Source organism: Rutilus rutilus (genome assembly GCF_951802725.1).
Source record: "Rutilus rutilus genome assembly, chromosome: 1".
Taxonomy (NCBI): Eukaryota; Metazoa; Chordata; class Actinopteri; order Cypriniformes; family Leuciscidae; genus Rutilus; species Rutilus rutilus.
In genome coordinates, this window is record NC_140209.1 from 46863566 (window position 1) to 46878944 (window position 15379).

The window sequence follows — 15379 nt, forward strand, 5'->3', positions numbered from 1 at the left end:
CTGCATGTGTTTTAAAGGGATACTCCACTTTTTTTGGAAATAGGCTCAACTCCCCCAGAGTTAAACAGTTGAGTTTTACCGTTTTTGAATCCATTCAGCCGATCTCCGGTTCTGGCAGTACCACTTTTAGCATAGCTTAGCATACATCATTGAAGTGGACAAGACCATTAGCATTTCTCTCAAAAAAATGACCAAAGAGTTTCGATATTTTTCCTATTTAAAACTTGACTCTTCTGTAGTTACATCGTGCACTAAGACCGACGGAAAATGTAAAGTTGCGATTTTCTAGGCTGATATGGCTAGGAACTATACTCTCATTCCAGCGTAATAATCAAGAAACTTTACTGCCGTACCATGAGTGCAGCAGGCGTAATGATATGACGCAGCGCCTGAAAATAGTCCCCAGCTCGGTAACTTCCAACGCTCCCTGTGCAAGCAGGTTGTCACGTTGGTTATGTTGACGGAAGGTAGCCTATTTTCAGGCGCTGCATCATATCATTACGCCTGCTGGACTCATGGTACGGCAGTAAAGTTTCTTGATTATTACGAAGGAATGAGAGTATAGTTCCTAGCCATATCAGCCTAGAAAATCGCAACTTTACATTTTCCGTCGGTCTTTAGTGCACGATGTAACTACAGAAGAGTCAAGTTTTAAATAGGAAAAATATCAAAACTCTTTGGTCATTTTTTTGAGAGAAATGCTAATGGTCTTGTCCACTTCAATGATGTATGCTAAGCTATGCTAAAAGTGGTACTGCCAGAACCGGAGATCGGCTGAATGGATTCAAAAACGGTAAAACTCAACTGTTTAACTCTGGGGGAGTTGTAAAATAAGCCTATTTCCAAAAAAAGTGGAGTATCCCTTTAAAGCCATATCAGTCTAAACTTCTGATATATGGTTTTCTGAGCGCATACATCCGAACCACATGCACAAAGCTGGATGTGAGACGGCGTGTCCCGTGAGTATTAAATTAAGTTATTTTTCACGTCTTATTGCGCTTAAATGTCAAATACACTCAAGGTTATGTCAAAAACACACAAAGTTCAAATAAACACAGTCAGTAATGTCTGTGAACGTAAACAGCAGGAAAAGAAATCGCATGTGTATATTAGATCTGTGTATTAAGGTGAAAGCAGCATAATATACAGTACCTACTTCTATTTATGCTGTTAATATGAATCAAACAACAAAAGAAATACAGAAAATAACTAATAAGAATATATTTATCACTTGAATGCTGCTATTAAACGCTAAGGGGAAGAGGAGCTAAGCTAATAGGGCAGAGTCCGTCAGCAGTTGTGGGCGGGGCCTAGGCTTTTGTGATGTCACAAAAGCTACAATCTGCAAACGGCTTTGTTCTGAGACACTGCTTATGATTTATGGGGATTAAAAAAAAAGGAGTGGGTGGCTTTTTCCCATTATAGGGTGGTTGTGTACACATATTTATGACACACATTTATGTTCAAACACCATCTAAAAGAGAATATAGGTCCCCTTTACATAAAAATGTAGATATTCACAGAAAAACAAATAAATATGAGTCTCAACAAAGACTCACAGTCTTAAAAAAAACATCGCTTGCAAGTTTGAAAAAGTTAGTGCTTAATGATTCATGTCTGTGATAGCAACAAGCTGAATGTGGATTAAATCATTTGCCCTAAAGGCACGTGCAAAAACTCAATAGGTTTAGCTAACTTTTGCTAAATTCCTGAGTGCAGTAGGAATTAATGTGCAAACACCTGCAGCATTTAGAAAATTTTTGAAAAGGTGCAGGTACAGCTCATTATGAAAAACAGCAAGCACATTTAACATTCGCTGAGAAAATGCCAGGGCAACTCTTCATGCTAACTGTACCTCACCACAAGAGAGAATGACTTCAAATTCCTGTTTGGTTCTGATTCACAAACTCTCAATCCAATTCTGATTAATTTGAGTATATTTCAGTTACATTCCTCTGCTAATGCTATAAGTTATACAGGGCAGTGTTTAGGATTGATTAAAATCTTCATTTGAACGAATCATTAAAAGAAGTGGCTCATCATAAGAGTCTTTTTTTTCTGGAGTCGGGCTACACTAGTGGCTATGTATTTTATTGATTCGCTAAAAATATCTCTCATATGATTCATTTGTTCATCGGACTACACTGGTCATGTTGTAGCCTATGTTTCTCGTACTTGCAGCCCACAAGGACATCTCAAATAAAAGACCTTTCTTGCAATAATTCTTTCTTTTCATTGTGTTGTATTCAGCACAGACTGCATACTCAGAAAGCACTGGATCTTCTAGCTATGATCATAGATCATCCGAAATGCAGGACTTTAAAAATAAAGGAAATAGGCAGATTTTTTCAGAAGATGGATTTTTGGAGTTTAACAATTGAACGATCAAATAAAGATGGCGATTAATTGGATAACCAATATTTTTCCCAAGACTTAAAAAATTAAATAAAATCACATGAGATTTGGATTTTGGTAGATATTTCTGACATTAGCCATTTAAGACAAATGAGATCTTAAGTATAGTCTTTTCAATATTTTCTACCATTTTAAGGTTCTATGTCCTTGCTTTCACAATCCACCATTTTCAATCAAACCGACGTCATTGTACAAAATATTGAATACGCTGTTTGGAATTGTTTTCACTTGACTAAGGTCCAACTCTATCTTCTTTTTTTTTCCTCAGGTATGTTGACGATTCAGGTTTTAAATTGGTGTAGTTTTATACAGCTGTGAGTCATTTCTTCATCACTGGAAGTTAAATAGATGTGATTTTGTATACAAAGCTAGTTGTTTACACTAAATTGATTAAAAAGCATGAAAATCCAGCACAATGTAGGCGTTTAGTGAGTTGTAAGGATTTGGGAAACCGTGTGCTCTTTTCCAAGTGTCAGGACTGATTGTCCTGTACAGAGGGCTGGTGTCTGGAATTTTTATTTATGGGAGTAAGAATCACCAGCTGGACGTAAATATTGAATATTCTTCTAGATATCAACACAATTCCAGACATTCAATGAGTCTGACCTTTTCATTTTAACAGCTATATTTCTGATTCATCTCTTTAGCTGGAAGCACAAGGACATTTACTCTTTAAAAGTGTCAACGGGTTTGTAAGGTCAGTCATTACCGAACATAATGGCAGAGATCAATAATCTCACCTTTATATGCTGTATGGCAAAATTGCATTTTCTTGCTCAGTATTCTTGTCTGCTTTCCAGTTAAAAAATCAGTTTCTAAATTAATGAGAGGCAAAATTATGTATGATAAAGAGTTATGTTAAGAGTTAACCTTGTCTATATAAACCTGGTTAACTCAGTCATTCATTGCGAAGTCTTGTATGGGTTACACAGCATTTCTGAGCGTTCTTTTGGCTTCCTGTTCCATGGTGTTGACCCCTTTGCCTGTTTTCTGGATTACCCCGTTTGCCGGATTACCCTGTTTGCCTGAGTTTGTTTGGGATTGTTTGCATGTGTTTATGGCCTCTTGCCTGTTTATTGGATTACGTTTTTGGATTACCCTTTATTAAATACTACATTTGGATCCTCAACCTTGTTTTTCAGAGCAGTTTCGCAACAATGACAAGTCTTTAAAAGGATACTTCACCAATTAGCATTAAGGTTTGTATCAGTAGAAACCCGGTAGTATTTTCGAATGACCTTGTTTCCCTCCCTCATGTCCCCCTGAGACGAGAAATTTCTGTATTGTGTGTCTGGAAAAATACCTCAGATGACGCAAAAATCGTCATTTTGCGTCATCGGAGGCTTTTCTGGCCAGAGCTTAGAGACTACAGCCAGTAGTAGCAGCTCCTTCTGCATGTTTTCAACCCGCCCATAGGGGGTGGGATCTCACAATAAAACGGCGTCTTTTCAGTTTCGAGTCAACTAGTAGCCTAGTTGTATCATTTCTTCCGATACTGCCCTCTGTAACCAGTAGGCGTGGCTTGGGAGTGCCATGTAGGGCAGCGAAGCAAGTGCATTCTGGGAGTTGTTGTCTTTCATCCACATGAGCCAAAAATACATTTTCTGGCTTTTCTCAGTCTAGAAGGCACCAACTTCTAAAATAATTTCACATTTCTACTACATAAATGACCCAATTTAAATACACATTCATCTTTCCAGTGGTGAAATATCCCTTTAAGTGTATTTTTCTTGTTTTAAGCACAAGTTAATCATCATAATTAAAAATTTACAGAGGTTTATGCTTAAAGGTAAAAACTATTGACAACAGGGTAAGCAAAATTGTATTAAATACATACTCTGAATTCAAGTTTATTTACTCAGGCATTTTTCTAATCTTTCATTAATACTGAAAGACTATGCATCTCTAACTTGATACCAGATTACTTGCAACTTACACAGCCAATACATGAGAGTATTATAGAAGCTTGTGTCTGCCACAGAATAAAAAAAATAAAAAAGGTAATTACGACTATTTTATCTCACAATTCTGTCTTTTTTTCTCGCAATTGCGAGTTTATGTTTTGCCATTCTGACTTTATAGCTCGCCATAGCAAGTTTATATCTGGCAATTCTGAAAAATGACATTAGAATTGTGTAAAAAAAAACAAAAAAAACGCAATTACCTTTTTTAATTCCGTGGCTTCCATAGAATATTGATTCTGGTTTACTACATAAAAATCTCCACAAAAACTAGTGAGAATGATTGTTGTGAGTTTCATATCTGCTTACATTTGGCAGCTTCCTTTTGCTCCTATTGGTGAACTGACAGGTCAGGTGGTACAGAACGCTGCGGCCACGCTCACGAGCTTGACTCAGATGAGTTCGCCCGGACTTCCTGTTGTGAGCACCATCCTCTGAAACAAGTAAGAAAAATGAAGTGTCAACATATCAGATGCCAAACCTATAAAAGATCAACTACCATTTGGATCAACTTTGCTTTGTTGGCTCACAGTTACCTTCTGTGGAGGAGCCGGGATGTGATTTGCCATACGATTCAGTGATGTTTTTGAAGGATAAGAGAAAAAGAACAACTTCTCCTTTCTCATTTTTAATAGGGACAATGTCCAGCAGACACCAGAATGTGGTACCTGGTCGCAGAAGGCAAACCGTGAAAGCTTTAGTATTTAATCCGCCCACAACATTTCATTTAATGATGTCAATCATACAGATCTCGACATTGTGTCCAATGCATTTTGAAGAATTATTCTTTTAAGTGGTCTTTACCGTTCTTCCTGTAATAGCGGACCTCCGTCTGGAACTCTCTCTGTCCTTCCAAGGTTTTCTCCACCTGCTGAGTGACTCTCTCGCTTGTTTCCTGTCCGTGCAGGAACTGACATGTGCATGTCTTCTTCATTACCTCGGTACGTGCAAACCCGGTGAGCTCGCAAAACCCATCCGAACAGTACACGATGGGGTACCCGCGACTCCCCTGAGCATTTCCCAGCAGGAAGTTACTGTCTGTACACACCAAATATAGACACACAAAGGAAAGAATTGGAAAACGGTGAGATGTAAAAAGTCACTTGCTCTGCCTTTCATAAATGCACAAAGTAAAGTCAGGATGTTCATCATTATCATATAGAACACTGTGTGCCATTTAGTACTCTCGTGATTCTTGCCTTTTCATTAACATGCTAAATATAGATTTCCTGTTTTATTCTGAATTCTTTAGATCACTGGTAGAAAACTAAAAGATCTGTGTACTGTTTCCATGGCAACTTTGCTATTCATTTCCCCTAAGTTTTGCAGGGGTGGTGGTAATTATATAAGAATTGATTGACTGTGGGTGTTTGTGCATGAGTATAAAGAAGTATATGGTTCGTGATCCTAAACAGCCTCCTTTCCCTCATGGAATCAATGTATTGGTTCCAATTAAACCGCCCTGAATATGTACACAAAAGACTAGTGGAAATAATATATGAACCGAAACTCAGTGTATTTGTTCTCTAGTGATGAACAAGCATACACAGAATAATTCCACTCCATATTTCGTTCGGTCAGTCATTCAGATGAGCTTCGATAAATAATCTTAATAAAGCCCTTATCAAACATTGTTAAAGAGATTGAAAGCATGTAATTGATTGGTATCATGTTCCTCTTTACACATCTACAATATACATTTCATCCATCAATGTGTTCAATTGTTCCATGTTTGAGTAAGAATCAATAGACGGCACTGGTGCAGAAAAACTATAAATAAAGCTTGAGTAAGTTAGATGCATGACCTCACCATCGACCTCAGTCCACAGATCAACTCCTAGTGTGAGTGCTGCATCTGCGCCACTGATTAATGAACAAATAAATGAGCGGGAGTATGAGAGTATGAAGCCATTGAGGTTTCTAAATGAGCAAATAAAACTATTCAGGGGGATCAGATTTCATGTGCGTACAATAGAGAAAGGCCCTTGACATCTGATAGGGTTTTGCTTCATCTGTTACTAATATTATTTCATACAATGATAGTATTGATATAAAATTATTCGGTTACAGTTGACATACAAGATTGTATGAGAGATTGCCAATTTGTCTGCTCGTTTTTAATGTTTATCATTATCAGAGGCTGAAATCTGCCTGTGGTATCAGATAAGCTAGAAAGAATGCGGTGTGTTAGACTGCTCTAGATGTAAAAACAAAATTATGCCTAATATCAACCTGTAGAGCTAGATCAAGCCCAAAAAAGGCCAAAATCAGACAAGTCAATATTAAAAAGAACATTGTGTTTTTGAAATCTGCACAGAAACATTTCAGGCTTCAACATTTGCATAAGATGTACAGATTTGTTTAGAATAGTTTTTTAATATGAACTAATATGAAGTAGGGATAATTGAATTTGTAAATTTTACATCTATATGTAATCTTAATTCATTTAAATGGAAATAAATTTACACACACATGCAGTACATATACACTCACATTGTATATGTAAACTTGCTGTATTCACAAGTTTTTTTTTATAGAGAAAAAAAAAGTTGGTGTTCAAACTATGATATTCACACATACAGTCTTTCCCTATAATCCATTCAAATAGACACTGTTAATGCCACAGAAGTCAACTGTTTTGACAGATTCAGCTTTCCAAGATGGTGAGATGATATAACTTCAGCTACAAAAACTATCATTATGTGCTGTGGTATTAAGGCAAGATGTTCTTATCTGGTTGCTATGGAAATATATATTTAAAAAAAAAAAAAAAAACATATGTCAGTGTGCTTATTTCTGTCACTGAGGTTACCAGGAAACTGCCTACAGTTTATTTTTAATATACACCAGTACATGAAGTTGGTTTTTCCCAAAAAAATATGCTGTGACATTTACATTTACGCACTTTCTTCAAAAGTGGCTAACATCGAAGTACACAAATAACTGATAAAAAAAAATTTTTTTTAAAGAAATTAATACTTTTACTCAGCATGGAGATCAAAAGTTTCAGTAACGTATAATGTTACAAAAGAAGTCTGTCAAATATTGTAAATGTTTTGAACCTTCTATTTTGAAAAAGAAAAAAAAAATCCTCAAAAAAATGATCATGGTGTCCACAAAAGTGTTTTCAACATTGATGATAATAATAAGAAATGTTTCTTGAGCAGCAAAGCAGCATATAAGAATGAATTCTGAAGGATCACGTGACACTGAAGACTGGAGTAATGATTCTGAAAATTCAGCTTTACCATCACAGGAATACTTACATTTACATTTTAAAACATAAATAAATCTGGTACTGTATAGTGTATATTTCTGAAAAATTAAACAAACCGTTGCATGCATCACATGTGCCTTCATGCATAGTGATTCAAAACATGCTTAAAGTTTTGCAGAACACCATTATCAAATTATTAATATTTTGCTATATGCATAACTACCATTTGCAAACTTTCTTTCATTTTACCTTGACAGTATTCAGGTCTAAGTGAAAGGCTGAAAAATATTAATTCCTGCAAAACCCCAACATCCAGGTTACTTTATGATATAGACAATAATACATGATCAATACAACCCTCTGGTGCTCTTCGGTCACTTTTGAAAACATTCTGTTTTGAATTTTTAAAAATAAACTTTTATGGCATTTGGAATTTGAACACAGAAAAAAATTGAGGACATGATTCGAGCAGGCTAAGTGGTCGTAAAAAAATAGTCACACTTGTGCTCTTCGGTCAAAAATGACCGACCATAGGAAATGAATGGGAAATCGACAAAAACACAAAAATTCTCTACAAATTGGCCACGATGCAGAAAAAAGGTGCTCAGCAATGAAGGGGTGAAACTCTAAAACATCAATAGTGCAAAACAGTCAAAACACCCACTCACTCTCACACACACACACAATTATAAACACAAATGAACTGGTAGGGCTATTACCATACAGCTCAATTGAGTCAGAAGACTGAAATAATAGGTTGAAATGAGATCAGATCCAGATGGATTAAGCTGTGATAAAGCATTACTGTTTATTTTTGTAATTTTTTTATTGATTTTTAATGTTACGTGTAACAAAATGCTTTATCTGTATTCAGGTTTGACTGTAGTAATAATGATGCAAAAATGTGTACACTTCAAATCAAAATTAAACAATTTTTTATAAACCTTGACAAAAAGTATTATTTGAGAATTTCTAAAAAATTCATTCAAATCCACATCTTAAAGTAAGATTTTCTCCCATCTAGCGGTGAAATTGTATATGACTACCAACTGAATATTACCAAAGCCCGTCTACGGAAAGCCTGTTCACTCCAACGCCCTATTAAGTCCTATTGATTGTAGTTCCAATCAGAGTTCCACTGGGGGCGCTCACCATGAGTGCAAAATGAATGGGAGTCAATGGGGCTAGACGGCTAAATTTGTCTCCCTCACCCGATTGCCGTTGAGAAATCTCAGATTTGATTGTAGGTTTTGCAAGTTCAACATGGGTTATAGATCGAAAGTTGAATGAACGAGTACTTATTTCTTTTCGATTTCTTACAGGTTGAGTTGTTGTTGCCCATAACACGCTAGCATTCTGCTAATGACGTCAGCATTCTGACGTCATTGACATTTTGAAAGACTTTTTAAAGCAAATAAGTGACTCTAAAAAATCTAACACCAAGCAATGTGTAATTTCTTTGCATCCCCTTTCGAAAACAACATTCAAATTACTAGACAAAAAATTATATCCTAAGAAAAGTGGATTTTGAGCGGTATAGCTCCATAGACCTCCATTCATTCTGCACTCGTCATGTGAGCGCCCTCATATGGAACAAGAGTGGAACTGCAACCAGAGGTTTATTGAGTGGCACTTCTCCCCTCATTAGACGTTCTCTGATATTACTGTCTAGCCCCTCCCATTCCGATGGCGTTTTAACTCCTTCGGTGGCTGTATTGTATTATTCCAGTCGCGAGTAATCTCCCCCTTGCATTTGTCACGGTGCCACTGAGTGTAAAAGCGTGAAAGGTGAAGCTTGAATTTCCAGGTATGTCCCTCTTTGGCTAATGTATTTTCAAGATGGAGGTGCAACATGGCTGCCGCCATTCGAGCGACTCGCTCGTATGTATTCTTTCTGAATGACAGATTCTATGCTTACGAGAATACTTGATTAGTTGGTGGAAGTAATTGAGCGCATATAATTTTGAAAGAACAAAGTGTTTTTTGCTAAGAATCAACTTAAAAAATTACACAGTGTAGCTTTAAAAGTAAGTAATTTTGTCCAAAAACTACTAGAGAATTCACAAGCCTCTCTATAGAGAGCTATACAGGCATCTAGTTGGAACACCATGAAATTACAAGTTTTATTTTATTTTCTCTCAACAGATGGCGCTAATCTGACTTCAAAACTTGGATTTAAAAGGCCTAGTATCTATATTAATCTAAAATACTGCATTAATTGAAAAAATATTTTAAAAAACTATTAAAAACTAAAAATTATTTTTATTTATTTATTATTTTCAATGGCAGAAATGAACCATAATTATTGCATGAATATTAATTAGTACCATCAAAACTTCTAAAACTACAAAAGAAAAAATATTATTGAACAAAAATATATTACATTTGTTTTACACAGGGGTGGGTTCACCTGGTTCATTTTCAGGTGTCCGGTAAAAGATAACAATTGTGACTCCCAAATGAGGAGCACCAGAGAGTTAAACAAAGAACAGGCTGAAAAACACAACATCAACATTAAGGCCTTGTCAAGCACATCTCTGTTCTAATAAGCCTCTCCAGATCTTTAGTCTGCCACAGCTAATTAAAAGTGATTTAAGTGATTATGAAGGAGAAAGAGAGAGAAGCATACACATACTCAGCGTCACGTCTTTCACTCACACATGAACATACTGACACTGAATTTAGACAGCCAGTGTTGTTTAGGACGAGTGTGACACGATAGCAGGAGGTTGTTCTAAAAAGTAAGAGAGCAAATGGCCAGCGTGACATTTCATAGTGTGAAAATCTGTCCCCGGGAACGGCAGCGGGAATGATTCATATGATTTATATGATTGGCTGTACAGTGAGTTAAGGACATTGCTTTTTTTAAGAGCATCACACAGAGACATTGTACCTCAGCGTCCCCCAGAACATCCCTGTGCACAAAAAAGCATCGGCTAAGGAGGAGAGGACAAGAGAAAGCAAGTCTTTTGCATGTTTTAGTTAATATGACTATATCAATATTTCTGCTTGTTGTGTTGATCCTGTTATTGGTTTGTCATTTTTCTTGTTTTAATAGCCTCATGCATAGAAGTGCTGAGAAGGTGAAAGGCTATTGGTGAATTCTCCTGAGAGCTCATTAAGAGACTCCTTACTGTCTAACCAAGAAGACTGACACCAGATGCTTCAATGTATCTGATATTCGGGCAGGTTAAAGATGGTGCGAGCTCTTATTAGACCAGAACATGCTTAGTGACTGTTTGAAATGGAAAACTGTATCCAGAAATCGTAAATTACAAGTCAATCATAAGGTAAAATATCTCTTTTCAGACCAAAACTTGATGTGAAAAAGCAAAACGAGACACAGACTAATGGCGTGTTAACACCAAACACTGAATGTTTTTTCCCCTTTTTCCAGCAGATGAAGGATACATCCACTTGGCTTTAAAGAGCTTGAGAACTTAAAGTGGTATACGTCATGACTGCAGCTCACACTTATTATAAACAGAATGTTATTGTCCATTGGTGTGTATGCTAACATTATTGCTATAGTTATCGTTCTTGGAGTCAACGGGCCTTATAACGTACATGACTATATGAGGTGAATGAACTCATTGATGGTATAAGTCAATTAATCTCATACAGTCATGTATTGACGGATCAGACTATAACACACTGACTAATACCATTGTGTCTGTCAGTTGCGAGCGGATAAGGCAAGTTCAACACTTCAGCACACTGTATCGCACGTTTGCGGTTTAGTCATGCTCACCTTCATGGCTTTAGTACGCTTTGAGTTCTCTCAAAAGACATGATGGCAGGTAGAGAGGGAGTGAGGACCACTTATACAAAATTATCCCATCATCTACTGGCCTCCATCATTTATTCGCTTGTATTTGCACAGAACTGTAGAGCATAACTCCCACACTACTGAACATTGAGTGGCGTTCATGCAATGAATAACACTTCAGGGTTTTTTCGAGTAGTTCTTCTCTCAAATGTACACACACAAACAAATTCAAACAGCTCAGCCATGATTTATGCACACTGCAAAAGATCACGACTCCAGAACAATACCGAATACAATTCCTCTTCTGACCTACTGACACAAAAATAAGACATTCAACCATTAAAGGGGTCATATAATGGTACATGCACTTTTACAAGTTGATTTTACTGAAATGTGTGTTGGCAGTGCCTGTACACAACCATCATAAAATGATAAAAATCCATCCAGTGTTTTTTTTTTAATCTCCTTATATGTTTTCCCCTCTCTCAAATCAAGCCATTCGACCTAGTGACGTCACACGGTCGGACGCCCCTCCCACGATTGTTGATTGACAGCAGTGTTTCAATACAGGCCTGCCCCCGCTCGTGAGCAAGCTGTCATCATAGTCCACGCGTCATTGTTGATACGCTGGAGCACTGTCTATGAGCAGAATGGCGTCTAAGCGATTGTGGTGTTCTGTTCTTGGGTGTAATAAGGAACACAGCAGTCATTTTGATGTTCCTAAATCCGAACCGCTGAATATTCCCCACGATTAGCGTCAATGCTTTCATGTTTGCGCGAATCATTTCACACACCAGACTGCTTTATAAACGAGGTCAGTATAAAGCTGGTTTTGCTAAGAAGCTGCTCCTGAAAAAAGGATCGGTACCAACTATTCGTGTTCCTGCTTCCAGAAGAAGAAGTGAGTGTAACGTTTTATTAACCTTTATATTAATATTTATATTAATCTTTGCAAATCGCTTGCTGCACGCTTCACGATGAATGCGGCTGTTTACACTCAGGGTACATTACGGCATGTTTTCTATGTACGACGTTCTCAATATAATTCATAATCCCACGTTTATAATGAACAACGCGTTATGGTTATTGTGTTATTATTAAAAACGGTGTACGCACAGAACAGAGGGGCGGGGCGAGCAAAGCTCATTATCATTTAAAGACACATGCACTTAAACGGCGTGCTGAAAACAGAGCTGTTTTTGACCAGGTAAAATGAGTGTTTTCTTACAATACTAATTTTTAATTAAAGTATATTACAAACTTTTAATTTAGACCCTAAAGAATCATATTAGCTTGTACAAAAATGGCATTATATGACCCCTTTAAGAATGGCAACATTTCTGCCTGCTTCATGAAGTGGAACTGATGGTGAATTAACATATAGTAAACATTATAATTCTTATGATAACCATAGTTTTTTAATCTAAGCATAAAGATGATCTTATTAGCTTAAAATATACACAGGACTCCAACAGCTTTCTCTGAACGAAGGTACAAACTGAGTCTGCCCAGAAAAAAACATTCTGTATTCTGCATAATTATAATATTGTTCATAATTATAATATTATGAAAAATATTTCATGAATAAAAATGTTTTATCTAAAATGTAGTCTAGCCTTCGCAGAAGGTAATTGAAATAAAGTTGAATTAATATAAAATAAAGATGGAAGATGTAATCTTAAGCTTGAAGTGTTGCTTTAAGTGGAAGTAATAAAATGACTAAAACTAAAACAGAAATAAATGAAGAGTTCAGATGCAAAAGCCTCTAAGTGCCATCTGAAATTTTCTTCTAGAATGATCATTTTTATCAAGCTCGTATATTTAAGTTCAGCAATTTCACTTAAATGACAATAAATAGGTCATTTTCATTGCCATTTAAGTGAAATTGCTGAATTTAAATATACGAGCTTGATAAAAATGATCATTCTAGAAGAAAATTTCAGATGGCACTTAGAGGCTTTTGCATCTGAACTCTTCAAATATACATTAAAGATAAATAGAACTATTTAAAAAGAAACCGAACTAACAATAATGACAAAAGCACATTAAATTACTAAAACTTAAACTAAAACTGAACATTTAAAAAGAAAAGCTAATTCAAAATATGAATACTCTAATAATATATCAATAATACTAAAATACCTTTCAGGCTCTTTTACACATTTCTGCAGAGAAAGAGGGTGAAAGCTCAGAGAAAAGCAGAATTACTCACGTGTGCCATCAAAGCGCTTGGCGATGGTGTCAAGAAAGGTGTTCTGAGGGGCCAGGAGCCCTTTCATCACTGGCATGATGACAAATCCTCAGATCTTCATCGCATACAGAACAAGAAAGAAAAGCGAGAGCGAGAGAAAGCAGAGGGGAGCGAGGTGAGGTGATTTTGTCCGAGGTTCAAACTGTGTTGGTGTCTGGCTCATACAAGGTGCAAATGGCTGCTTGTTAAGGACGTCTGAGTTCAGCAGCAGCAGTTTCACCTCAAGCCTCCATGTCTCTGTACTTCATGTTTAGCAGCACTCAGAAGCTACACTAGGCTCATGGTATGCATTCTTGTCGTCCAGCAGTCTATGTCCAGATGGTTAAGTTCGTGCGGATATTGTGCTCACTTTCTACAGCCCATCAGATTGGTACAGCTGTTCTGCACGCTCTCTTCAATGAAAGAGTCTTCTTCTCTCAAAAGCAGCTCAAACTTCACCTCTTTCCTTGTTGCTTGCATTCAATCTCTGTCTCTTCAATGCCTCGCTTCAGTCTTGTTCACAACTCACTATTTCTTTGAATTCCTTTTATCGTTGGTTTCTTAGGTTGTCCTATAAGGTAGGATGATTCTTTTCACCCTTCCCTTCTTTTCATCAGTGGTGTCCTCTCTGAGGCAGGTGCACAATCTCTACTGCATCTCTCTTCCACTCACTGCTATCTCTCTACTCTTCTGTCCCTCCCTCTTTCTCTCTCTCTCTCCCACTCTCTTTCAAAAGGAAGAAGCACAAAGAGCAACAATGAAAAGAAGATGACAGTGAAAATGGTTTGTCAAAAAAATGAAATGAGTAAAAATAAAAATTTACTATTATTTTTCTTTATCTGAAAATGATTGGAATATATGCGTGTATGTAAACATATATATTATTTCTATATACTGTATATATATATATATATATATATATATATATATATATCAAACATTCTCAGATATAGAAACTTAATTATATGCATGCATACATAATTAATTTTGATATATATACACACATTTCTATAGTAAATTGATTACAAATTAATAATAATTAAATTTACCTTAGCACTGATTGTTGCTGTGTGGATGTAATTTTATATTTGTTTGCGAGACAATAATTTGCCTGAAAGCCTGCATAAAAATCTTTTGCATATAACCAAATGAATGTGGCACAAGCAGATCTCTCCAGTGACTGAGCGACAGTTATAGAGGCTGTAATGGGAGCAGTACGGAGTCTTAAAACCACAAATAAAGACACTTTAAGGGCTGAAGTGGGTTTAAAGGGACAGTGACATTACTAGAAACACAAGAATTAGGTGCAGAGAAAGAGAGGTGGTGCGAAAGGGAAAGCAGAACAACCATCTGTGCTGAGCAGATATTTACATATATTACCAGACAAAAGCAATATCTCCCACAAGCACAACACACACAGGCATTTCTAAGCGTGTAATTTGAAAGGATAAACTTACTGGCAGGGCTGCAGGAACTATCTGGAAATGTGTTGTTTTCACAGGCAGTGGGGGTGGAGGGATAAAGCATGGGTCTTTATGAAAAGCACTAATTATCTCCTAAGTGTTAGGATGAGGCAAGCTGTCACATTGATACTGGGGCAAGTTGTCACGTTTGTGTATTTCATGAATCAGTTAATATCACATAGGCCTTATATTTTAAATACAGATATGTCGTGGAAGAGTTACATCCTCACCCCTTAAGCTTTGTGAGTTTTTAATATATTTCTCGACCAGAAATGTTTTCTCAACTTTATTGTGGTGATATTTTACAATATTTACATCGCCTGC

At 36.6% G+C, this 15379-nt stretch overlaps 1 protein-coding gene across 1 annotated transcript in view; it reads right to left on the reverse strand.

Moving 5' to 3' along the window:
- kcnh4a (potassium voltage-gated channel, subfamily H (eag-related), member 4a) overlaps positions 1-14044 on the reverse strand; it is a 31776-nt gene extending 17732 nt beyond the window's left edge. The window contains exons 1-4 of the mRNA XM_084423998.1: positions 13575-14044; positions 5181-5414; positions 4913-5044; positions 4686-4810 (exon numbers count right to left, since the gene is read on the reverse strand). Of these exons, the coding sequence (XP_084280124.1) occupies positions 4686-4810; positions 4913-5044; positions 5181-5414; positions 13575-13650 (567 nt within the window). The 5' untranslated portion in view covers positions 13651-14044. The remainder of the gene's footprint in view (positions 1-4685; positions 4811-4912; positions 5045-5180; positions 5415-13574) is intronic.
- Positions 14045-15379: the final 1335 nt, after the last annotated feature.